At 36.5% G+C, this 12,651-nt stretch overlaps 1 protein-coding gene across 1 annotated transcript in view; it reads left to right on the top strand.

Annotated features, from left to right (window-relative positions):
• The window catches only part of LOC124723018 (spectrin alpha chain), a 125,191-nt gene that overhangs the window by 52,197 nt on the left and 60,343 nt on the right, over positions 1-12,651 (top strand). Inside the window, 4 exon segments of the mRNA XM_047248193.1 lie at positions 1,079-1,231; positions 8,599-8,758; positions 11,678-11,883; positions 12,007-12,234. Coding sequence (XP_047104149.1) covers positions 1,079-1,231; positions 8,599-8,758; positions 11,678-11,883; positions 12,007-12,234 — 747 coding nt within the window.

Raw genomic sequence — 12,651 nt, 5'->3', positions numbered from 1 at the left:
CTCGCTCAGGCTGCCCAAGGGTTACTACTGCAGTAGATGACCCCTACATACAGATTATGGCTCGGAGGAACTGTGACATCAATTTTTGAGCAATTGAATGGTGTGTGTGTGTGTGTGTGTGTGTGTGTAAACATACCATGTTGGAAATGTGGTGCTCTGGATCAAAGAAATGTATACGTTTGTCTGCTAGCTAAAGTTGGTAACAACTGGCAAGAAAAATTGTTCATCTTATTTAAATTTGTATAGATTCAGCTATTTCCATCAGCAACCATTCCAAGACATGTCTTGGAATGAGTGATTAGAGGTAATTTCAGTTCTACTTCTACTTTAAGCACCTTGTAAGCTCTATCTGTAATGTTGTCAAGTTTGGATTGCACAGCTATGAATGCACAGGGAAGATCTCTATAAAATGCTAATCAGGGCTTTAATGCTAATTTTTTGAAACCAGTGATCTACAGATTTGCTATCAATAAATTGCTTGGAAAAAGAAAGATAATATCAAGGAACACCTTAAATCACAAAAGCAAGTCTCGACACAATCAGTTGTTATTTGTTGAAAGTTTAAATACAACCAAAAGACAAAAATAAGCCAAAACCAATTTACAAAAAGAACTTTTGAATTTTTTCCAAAAAGCAGCATTTCTCGGGGTTGTTTTATTTTGGAGAGTAAAAACTCTTTTATTATTGTTTTATCTCTAACCAGATTTTTTATTGTCCCTTTACTGTTTATAAAATGAATGTTTATACACTTATTGCAGATAAAGGCCACACCAACAAACTTGTTAGACATTAATTTCTCAAAAAATGTGCATTAATTTTGCCAAAAATAGCTGCTACATTTGTAAGTCACCACCCATTTACTACAAAACTACTATGGCAGAAGATAAGATCAGAAAAGTTGTAGAGTAATTAACGTATGTACTCTACCACAGATATTTGTTGTTAGTGTTGCCAAAAAGTCTCCAAAAAGAGATTTGTGGTTTATGTGCTTCAGTGATGGTGTGTCAGTAAAATACTATTATTGCTAGCGGTAAATTACTCTATATACAATAATTTCAAAACTTCAATTGCTTTTAAGGATCTGACAAGTGTGCAGAATCTTCAGAAGAAGCATGCATTGTTGGAAGCAGACGTTGCTTCACATCAAGATCGTATTGAAGGCATTCGTGTTGCTGCAGCACAGTTTGTGGAAAGAGGACATTTTGATGCCGACAATATAAAAGCTAAGGAGGTAATGTACCTTATTTATCTTGTTTCCTCTTTTGTATCTGTTATATCTTTCCAACTGTTTAAACATCAAAATTATATCTGTAAATAATACTGGTTTTACAGCTTGTTAAGAAAAGAAACACTGTGCAGTATGTTTCTCAGTTACTGTGAACATGTATAAACAACAACTTGCAACAAATGGGAGTTGATTAATTGGTATGCTTTGGAGGGAATAACTATGGGTGATACGTAAACATGACATGCTTGACTGGTACAGTGTGCAGAAAATTATTTGGACCCTGCTGTGCTGATTGTGCTGAATATGAGGGGTCAATGGTAGTGGTGGGGATTTCCTTGTGGATGGGACAGCGCAGTAGGGGATGTGTGGCTTTACACCTGAAACCTTCATATAAGTGCATCTCTAACATTTCTATCTGTTGTTGCCATTTTAAAATTTGCTTCTTTTGTCAAAATACAGTGGACTGCACACAGTTTCATCTCATTATTTTGCTAATGCAGTTGCAATTGTGACAGAATCCTGAAACAGTCCATTATCAAGCCAGTGTTTAAAGGCAAACCTGGTCAATAGCGTATGAAAAGCTCTTGCTCAGTATAAAAATAAATCTGTGATCCCTTCACATATGTTGTTACAAATTCATACCAATTTTCATTTCAGCTATCGTTGGCTTGTAAAATAATATTTCATACAAAAAAATCTGTAGTTACTAGTGTATTGCAGTAGATATGAAACTTTCACACATTAACTATATGGCAAAATACTCTTCGCTTTCCCTGCCAATTTTTGCTAAAAACTAGTTCCACTATCTTAAACCTTTTATGGTATATGAGGGATGTTTTGAATATTTCCCTTTCACTCATGTGTGCATATGATTGGAAGTGAGTGCACTATGTCCAGTCCATTGGAGATACAGATCTTGTCTCAAATGTAAGGAAACATTCAGTATGTTAGCTATATTTTGTATGCACTTACGTGGTGTCCAGAACAGGGGAGGTGGACTTGCCATTGCTGAGAAGGAGCATGCATTTCTGTACAGGGGCCAAGATATCTTGCATGAACTTTATTTTTCATGTTACATTGGCTATGTTGGTGATGATAGATCACTATTCACCAAAAAGAGACAGAAATCGAGTAACAATCAGTCACATAGAAGAGATGGAAAATTCCTCAACCTTTGGAAAAAGTCTTTATACTCACTCTCTCGCTATTATGTGGCATCATTATGACCTGGCTGGGCTAGTAGTAACCTTTACTGGGCCTGGATTATTGGGAAATGAAATGAGTGTGGTGTCAGGAGATGGGGAAATGATACGGGATGGTGATGGGCCACTGTTAACAATTCACTTAATGTTTACACCTTTGCAGCAGCACCCCAAGCATTCGTGTTTGGAACTGCAAACTGGTGCACATCACCTGATTACATTATACACATGGGATATTCATGCTGCAAAAAATTAAAACAGGAAGTAAGTCGGTGTTCATTCATATAAAAGGTTTCTGAGAGGTCTTTGTCCCTATTTAAGGAATTGTTGTTCTCCTGTGTTCTTATCATGGAATTATGTTATTACGGTACTGAATTATGGGTGCAACTGTTCATTTTATATCATAACACTTGCTTGCAAACGCATATTTTTGTCTAACTTATTGTTTGGACAGCATTTTTCACATGGAAGATGCAGTTAATTTTGCAGCTGCTGCCCTAACATTGGCTGAAACCATTAAAGAGAAGGGCAGAATGTCAAAGATGATGACAAAAATGCAGATGTAGTTGGCTTCATCCTAGGTTGGGAAGAAAGGGTGAAGGCAGGGTTATATAATCCCCATTGATGGAGGAGTTGTGGCCTGAAGATTGCCTGCAGTTTTGGAACTTCATGGATGTGGCTTGTTTTGGGAAGATGCTGTTGATGATACAGGGAGGAATTTGCTCAAGTGACACCTTAGTGCAGGAGGCAATTTTATAGTCAGAAGTAAGAAATGAACCATTTGTTTACACACATGATGATCACTCTCTCACACAAGTTTCTCGTTGCTTGCATGCTGAAAGGAACCAAAAGATGCTATAAAATCAAACATGAACTTCTGTTAATGAAGATGTACATATACAAATAAAAAATCACATATTTAAAGTTATATTCATAATTATTCAGAAATGAATGACTGATGAGGTACCTTATTATGATACAATGGGTTGTGAGGATCATTGTTTCCGGATTGAATTTTTATTATGCAGCAGTGTGTGTGCTGATTTGAAACTTCCTGCCAGATTAGTACTGTGTGCTGGGCCAGTACTCAAATCTGGGACTTTGCCTTCCACAGGCAGGTGTTCTTACAATCCCCCCCTGCCTGTAGCCAAGCTAGGTCTCTGCAGCATCCTTTTGTACAGAAGTTCTAGTTACCTACAAGTTTTGCAGGAGAACTTCTGTAAGTTTGGAAGCTAGGAGATGGAGGCACTGGCAGAAGGAAAACTGTGAGGACAGGTTGTGAGTGGGTAGCTCAGTTGGTAGATCACTTGCCTGAGGAGGCAAAGGTCCCAGGCCTGAGTCCTGGTCTAGCACACAATTTTAATCTAAAAGTCAAATCAGCACACACTCCACTGCAGAGTGAAAATTCATTCTGAATAGTTACAATGTATTTAGTCTGGTTTTTATTGCATGTTATTAATGGAGCTGGCAGTTGCTGTAATTGCAGGCAGGCAGGCAGCACAATCTCTTGGGAAAGAAAGCATGATGTGGAGGAAGGCTTATAACATAGTCAGTAATAATATGTAGTGGCTAATGACAGAAAACACTGACAACTTTAGAATTGTTACTGTAGTGGCTAGGAGTTTGAACATTGTAAGTAGGATAAATGTATCTGTGAATAACATGAAAACAGTATGTGATAGTCTCATGGGAGCTAAAAAATTTTGTCAGTTTACTGGAATGAGGTCATAAACATCTTACTGTTATTACAGAGGTATGCAAAATCTTAAATGTTTATTTTTTGTTTTATTTTTTGTCTTATTATGGATAACAATATTAAAACTTCTTTTCACAACACCAGTCAAGTTTTTGAAGCTTGGTTTACGTCCTCACATAAGAAGTGGGCAAGCATTTGGAGGGGTATTGCCACATGGGATGTTTCACAGTATTTATAGGACAGCTTTGTTTCTTGATATACAAGGTTCCTGAAATATATTAATTAATATTGATACTTATTACCTAGATGTTATTCTTCACTAGCTTCCAAAGAATGTTATTCTTCACCAGCTTCAAAATAGTCCCATTGGGAGTGAATACATATATCATAATGTTTTTGCACATTTTAAATGCATTCTGGAAGTCTATTTGTTAGGTTTTTTTTTATCTTCTGTGATTCCATGTAAATCTGCTCCAGTGTATCAAGTCTCTGCCCTTTCAACTTGATTTTCGTCGTAGGAAATAGGAAGGAGGCTTTATTTTGCTGAGATGCAGAAAGGCTTTTCAATGATGACAGTTTCTTCTTACTTTGAGGATCATAGCCGTAAACACAACTTTTTCACCAATTAGATGAAAGTTTGGATTTTCTTGAAGCAATTAAGTTCCATGCAGGGTTCCATGTGATGTTGCTTCTAATCATAATGGATGGTGTATACGATCTTACATAATCAGATCTCTCATTTCCTAAACATTTTATGATGTGCTGTTAGTTGATCAGTGGATATCATCTTGTACATTAATAACTTATCTTTGTCTGCATCGAGTAACTGTAAAGTTGTATTGTTTGTACACGATACAAGTGTAAGTATTAGTGATTTGGGTCAGGAACTGAATAATACAACAAATTAAGTTCTGAAGAGCAATTCTTAGTTCTCAGATGATAGACTGATTCTTAATTGCAGTAAGACATAACACATCTGCTTTGTTAAACGCAATTCTTATTGTTCTGATATTAAAGTTTCTTACAATTATGGCACAATTAGTGACACAGATCTACATCACTAGCAGTAGTTACATATTCATGACCTGCAGTAGCTGAATGTAGTTACCATTACAGTTTTATAACTATCCACTATCATCATCACTGACACACTGAAACTTATTTACTTCACATTTTTCGTTCTTTTATATCTTAAGGGGTAATAGTTGATACTGACTTCAAACAGGAAAAAGATTTATAATCTAAAAAAGGAGCCATTCAGGCAGTACATTGTGTTGATTCATAAAGTTCTTGTAGGTTCTGTTTAACACGCTAAAAATTCCTACACTAACATTGCAGCCCGTTCACTTGCTTAAGTCATTTGTGATTGGCAGCACATATTCAATGAATGCAAGTCAAGGACACGGTCTCTGTTTCCGGTACATCTTCAATTGATCAGAAGTGCTCTGATGCTCTATAACATACGTCTTGTATAAGCTTCCAGAACTGAGGGTTGTTGATGACAAACTACAGATTTTCCAACTCAAGTTAAGATTTTTCTTCTGGTAAACTCCTTTTATTCCCTGCAGGATTGCTATTTGTCAGCTTAATTGTGCAGTGGGACAGTATCATTCATATGTGAGTAGTCCCTGATAGTGGTGTTGCAATTACATGTCTTTAAAATGCACAAGGAATTATAAAAGCTTGACCACGTATAGAAGGAACAGGACTTTTTACCTGATCGGACCATCTTTGACTTAGGAAAATGATGGATCTCTCAAATCATTCCAGGTGAATGTCAATTTCTCCTAATTGACTGTGATTGACACCTTACCCATTATTAAATCTTCTAAAATGAAGTAAATTTTTATACTAAATAAAACAAAGTTCAGTTGAGAAAATTGTTAAAATTACAGCATGACTAAAAGGCTGGCCAGTGCTTATCTTTAGGTGAAGCAAATTCCTGCTGCAGATAGAATCACACAAAACAGAAATTAATACTTCTAGCTTTCTAAAATATACATTCCTCCTCTTCCTGGCGGGTAAGAGGGATTGCATGAAGAAATTTGGAAAGGAGAGGCAAGCCATTCAGATTGTAGGTTGTGAGGACGACACACCTGTTGTGAGATGGAAGTGTTGTAGAGATTAAGGAAAGCAAGATACTTCATTCTTTCCTTTCCTCCTCCCCACAATGGGTGATCTGCTCTCAGCCAAGGGTGTGAGTGACATGACTCCCCTTCCCCAATTCCCCTTTCCCACCATCCTCAACCAATCTCTCTTTCTATTGTGAAAAAGGAAGTATAGCTCTGGGAGAGATGAGTAATATTTTTATTTTAAATTCTTATAGATGGAAAGAAATCCCAACCCAAGAAATAATTAATGTACAGTGAGGAGATTTTGAGAATACATTTGTCTAGGTAACATATTTAAGTGATTAACTGCAACATCACAGGTTAATGTAAGTATGAGAAAAGCTATTGTAAATTTGAAATGTTGGTACATTAATAAAAATCAGAATGTTGAATGCAAGCATGCAAACATGCATGCATTGTGTTGTACAAGTGCCAGATGTCAGTTTGTGTGATGGAGTTCCTTGCCTATTGTGCTTGGTCGGTCAATACGGAAATGGTTAATACTGGTTGTGGATGACGGAAGAGTTGTCATATATGCTCGATTGGAGACAGATCTGGTGATGGAGCAGGTGAAGCCAACGTGTCAGCACTCTGTAGAGCATAATAAGTTACAACAGTGGTATGTGGAAAAGCATGATCCTGCAGGAAAACATCCCATGAAACTCTGTTCATGAATGGCAGTACGAGAGTTGAATCACCAGACTGATGTACAAATTTGCTGTCAGGATACGTGGTATGACCACAAGTGCACTCTTGCTGTCATACGAAATTGCACTCTAGGCCATAACTCCAGTGTGTCTAGGCCACAGACAGCTTGGTTGCTGGAGATCACCTGTCGTCCTCATTACCAACACATGGCCATCAATGGTGCCGAGGCAGAACTGGCGTTCATCAGAAAACACAACAGACCTTCAATCTATCCTCCAATGACCTCTGACTTGACACTGTGGAGCCTACTGCTGCTTGAATTGCTGCTCTGCAGATACAGCGTGGTGCTCCACAGCCATACGTCAAGCACAATGATCTTCCCTCTCGGTAGTGCCACATGGCCGTCAGGAGCCTGTTCTTCTTGCAACCATACCTTCCCCGACCACTGCTGCCAGCAATCATTTGCAGTGACTTCTTTCCTGCTGAGTCTTTCTGCAATATCGGCAAAAGGACCATCCAGCTTCACATAGCCTTATTACATGACCTCGCTCAAACTCGGTGAGATGTTGGTAGTGGTGTCTTTGTCACCTTAAAGACATTATTGACTAACAGCAACTCACTATGTCCAGTCTCAAAGGTAACTAACACTCATGACTGTTACAGCACATATTTAAAGCAAACCTAATTTGCAGCCTCATTGTGAGTGGTGCTACTAGCGCAGATACACACACATGCCTACAAACTTTTGTTTATCTTTCACAACTCCTCCTTGATGTTCAAATTTTGTTTTTGTTCGTGTATTTATTTTTGTAGTTGTTGTCAGTGTTGTTGTCATTCTGGCATTTCACTACTCTGTATTCAGTTATTCCGCTTTGATTTGTTCCAGTAAATTATGTGTATGTTATGATCTGTTATATGATAGTGTGTCACTGACACGGATATCCCATTTAATAAAAATAGATTGGATGAAAAACATTTTTGTGGTATTTATTAACATTAATCTATGAAATGGGTGCTAATTGTCAATCAGAATTTGTTTCTCGCCTTATTTTAGATGTTTGTCAGTACTTGTCATTCATTTTGAAAACAAAAATTTATATCACTGCACAATTTGCACATAGTGTTAAACCAAAGTTAACGGATAAAAGTCTAGCTGTAAGAAAGGCATTAGAGATTCAGTTTGTGTATATTAAAACACTAAAAGTTGTGCTTACTGCTTCTCTAGTTGCATTGGTACCAATTTGTGCCATGCATGTTCTCATTTCTTGGTTGCATTTTAATACAGCTGTGTTTAAGTTTTTGTGATATTTGTCAGTTTTGTGATTATTTACCTGCTTCTATTATTTGTTGTTTTCAATTGTACACCAGTTGCCTTCTTTCTATTTTGCATTTACAGTTCTTGCTGTTCCATGTTGTTATGGAGAGCTAAAACAATTGTGTTGATGTGCCACTTCTATCACAGTCCTTAGGTTGATGCATTTGAAATCTTTATAAATTTATGTTCCTTTTGCTGGAAAATGGTGGTCATACTTGTTGATGTTGATTGTGTTTTTGCTGCCGATACTTGTTTTAGAAAAGTTTTCAAAATCCTCTGTGGAAGTTTAACATATGCTGTATTGTGATATTCAATAAATACACAGTATATCACAATGATACATTTTGTAGTTTTCTTATGTGCTGTGTAAGATTCAATGATAAATTTATGCATTACAGCTTGCACTAACTGAACGATACTCTGCATTGCAACGTCCAATGAACATCCGCAAGCAACGCCTGCTTGATTCACTGCAAGTGCAGCAACTTTTCCGTGATATCGAAGATGAGGAAGCATGGATAAGAGAGAAGGAACCAGTAGCTGCATCTACAAACAGAGGTTAATAGTTTTTAGTATATTTTGTGACTGTCACTTAGTTTTGAAAAGGACTGCCTAAGTTTTTAAATATGTGCAGTAGTTTTGCAGAACCCTGTTTCTGTAATGAAAGTTAAGAGTGTACATAAAATGTTATTGTAAATGAAGTATTACAGGTGGTGCATTATAGTAGCTGTATTTGTGTGGAATGCCCTCCCTCTGAAGTTAAATGTGTGTATGGCATTATTTAACAGGTACTGGCTAATTACCAGGACTATTGCTGCTTGTTCAACAACAACAACAACAACAACTACTACTACTACTACTACTACTACTACTACCACCACAAACACCGCCCCAACTGTTGCAACAGTTCACTCGCAGCAATACAAGTTGCACTGCATAAGGCAAAATTAGGTGTTAAATAAGGATTGAGAGCACAGAAAAATTATTTTAAAAAAACCTTCTGTGGAACAAAGTGCATATCTGAATAAAATCTTTGATTATAATGATGCAGGTTATGAATATCAAAAGTGTTTTGCTCTAGTTGACATTTGCTGTTGAAGCTAATGCAAATTGTACATTGGGCATTATGCGTGTGTTAAGACTCTGATATAAGGTGGTTTCACAAAATAATAAAAAAAAATTAAAGTAGTTTTCATTTTTGGCATGTTGTATACACTATAATTGTCAAATTTTCATGTTTCATTTCAGTTCAGCCAAATTAAACAGAGATCATATGTGCATGAGGTATTGAGTTATACTCAGTTAATGGCAATATTTCCTTCCCTCCCTCTCGCTGTGCTGAGAAAGTATGTATAAAGTAGACAACTCATCGGATTTAGTTAATGTCAAGAAAGGATTTCCTATATGATTCTCAAATGACCAGAGAATACTACTGCTGATCCAGAGAATCTTCAGAAGGCTTCATCATAATTTCAGAAAAGTTTTATCTATCTTTAATGAAGTATGTGTGTAATTTCCTCATACCTTCTAACTATCTACTTTTTCATTGATCCTCCCCACTCTTCCCTCATGGAAGAATTTACAAAGTAGGAAAATTAGTTGTTTCAGTCTTCAGTTCAGCATGTGCCACGCATTTTTCGCTACCTTCTCCTGGCTATAACTAGCAGTGTCCTTCTTTGCATCGTAATTGTTATTTGTCGAGCTTGTGTAATGAGAAATTGTTAAACATGGAAGAGCAGTGGCTATATGAATTTTTCTCTCTTAATTGTTGAAATATATACCTGTATTTAGAACAGACTTAAATTTTTTTTAAAAATTGGTATTGACAATAAAATTTCTTCACAATACTTTATCTCTCTCTTCCACCATTGATCCAGAAACCAGTGTACATTTTTCAACTCAGTATAGATTAAAGTTTGGAAACATCGGTGTTCATCTACATCTACATGGTTACTCTGCAATTCACACTTAAGTGCCTGGCAGAGGGTTTATCAAACCATTTTCATACTACTACTCTACCATCCCACTCTCGAATGGCGTGTGGGGAAAAAGGAACACCTAAATCTTTCTGTTCAACCTCTGATTTTTCTTATTTTATCATGATGATCATTTCTCCCTACATAGGTGGGTGCCAACAAAATATTTTCGCATTCGGAAGAGAAAGTTGGTGATTGAAATTTCGTAAATAGATCTTGCCACAAAGAAAATCGCCTTTGTTTCAGTGACTGCCACCCCAACTTGCGTATCATCTGAGTGTTCTGACAACAAAGCACAGTCTTTGTTCCACCTTCCCAATAATATTATCTATGTGGTCTTTCCAATTTAAGTTGCTCATAATTGTAATTCCTAGGTATTTAGTGGAATTGACAGCCCTTAGATTTGTGCGATTTATCATATACCCAAAATTTATCCGATTTCTTTTAGTACCCATGTGGATGACCTCGCACTTTTCTTTGCTTAGTGCCAATTGCCACTTTTCACACCGTACAGAAATTCTCTCTAACTCATTTTGTAATTGGAATTTATCGTCTGATGATTTTACTAGACAGTAAATTACAGCATCATCTGCAAACAATCTGAGGGGGCTGCTCAGATTATCACCTAGATCATTTATGTAAATCAGGAACGGCAGAGGGCCTATGACACTACCTTGCAGAACGCCAGATATCACTTCTGTTACTCGATGATTTACCGTCTATCACTACGAACTGGGACCTCTCTGAGAGGAAATCACGAATCCAGTCACACAACTGGGACGATACTCTGTATGCATGCAATTTGATTAATAGTTGAGTCAAATTGTAATAAGTTATATATTAGGCCATGGGAGGAGGATAACAGGTATTACATTGGTAAAAAAGTTATCTGCTACATATGGTATCTGTCAGGTTTCTGATAAATCTTACTTCTCTTAACTGATTACTGCAATTGAATGTCTCATTTTACAACACACAACTCTATTTGTATTTACTGTTACTTGTGGTTATCGGTCTTATACTTGTTCAAACTATTGTTTTCAACCTTACAAATGTTAATGCAAAAAGATATTTGAATGATACACACAAGACAGTATTAATACTCACCTCATTGCATTCATATTGTCGCAGAAGAAGCTGAGTAGCACTGTGGTGTAGTGGTTGTGACACTAAACTGTTGCATGGAGGGTTATGAGTTTAAAATAACCTAGACTGTACAATTTTAATTTCTATATTCGGTTTTAAGACATTCTAGAAGTATCGACAAATGTCAAGAAATCATTGTACTGGAATGTTCTGTAGCTGTATATATACTGCATGTGTTCTGGCCGAAGGCGGTTCGCTCCACGCTCTTGTATGTGTGAGTACTGAACTAACCTTCGTTAAGCAAAGTTAGTGTTTGTCATTCAGCTAATTGCACCTTCTTCTATGTGACAATATCAACTATGCCTTTTTATGTTAACAAATCAGAGAGACTATATATATATATATTTTTTTTTAGGGCGTGATCTTATTGGTGTGCAGAATCTTATCAAGAAACATCAGGCTGTCTTAGCAGAAATTAATAATCATGAAAATCGTATAACTGCTGTGTATCAGTCAGGTCAGCAAATGCTGGATGAGGGACACTTTGCAAGTGATGAAATAAAACAGAGGGTTGCGACGCTAAATGATCACTGGACACAACTAAAAGATAAAGCTCTGCAGGTAAAGCAGACGGTTTATATTTGACTGTACTATACATGGACATTTCTAAAACATGAATAGAAAAATTCTTCTATGTTCCGAAATAGAATTGCCATTAATTTGCAAATAATGCTTAATTTTCAGAGGAAACAAGATCTGGAAGATTCACTTCAAGCACATCAGTACTTTGCAGATGCAAATGAAGCAGAATCATGGATGAAAGAGAAGGAACCAATTGTGTGTAATACTGACTATGGAAAGGATGAAGATTCGAGTGAGGCTCTTCTCAAAAAGCACGAGGCACTTGTTTCTGATTTGGAAGCTTTTGGAAACACAATTTTAAGTCTCCGTGAGCAAGCACAATCGTGCAGGGTCTGTATTAGCTGAAGTATATTTCTACAAGTTCATAGGCATATATTTATGTTGGCTGTCTTTTTAAATGGCAAAATGACTTGTTAAACAAAACACATACTGTAAAGTTGTATTTTAATAGGCTTCAAATCAAATTCATAAAATCTAAATTGCTTTCAGTTTTGTTCATTTACAAAAATGCATTATGCATGTGCCTGTTGATTTCATAATTTATTTGTATGATTAGCATCTAGCATATTTTATATAACCTTTTAAAGTAGATGTTATAGTTCACTGACATTTTACAACATGCATCAAAATGAACATATCTGTAGTATCATTCATTACTGAATTTTATTCTGCTTAACCACCTGAGTCCAGTATACAGTATCAAGTATATGTCCAAAGAATCTCAATATAAGGTACAAAATTCAATGT

Source organism: Schistocerca piceifrons, chromosome X (assembly GCF_021461385.2).
Source record: "Schistocerca piceifrons isolate TAMUIC-IGC-003096 chromosome X, iqSchPice1.1, whole genome shotgun sequence".
NCBI lineage: Eukaryota > Metazoa > Arthropoda > Insecta > Orthoptera > Acrididae > Schistocerca > Schistocerca piceifrons.
Note: the sequence above shows the minus strand (reverse complement) of the source record. Positions and strands in the feature narration are given on the sequence as shown.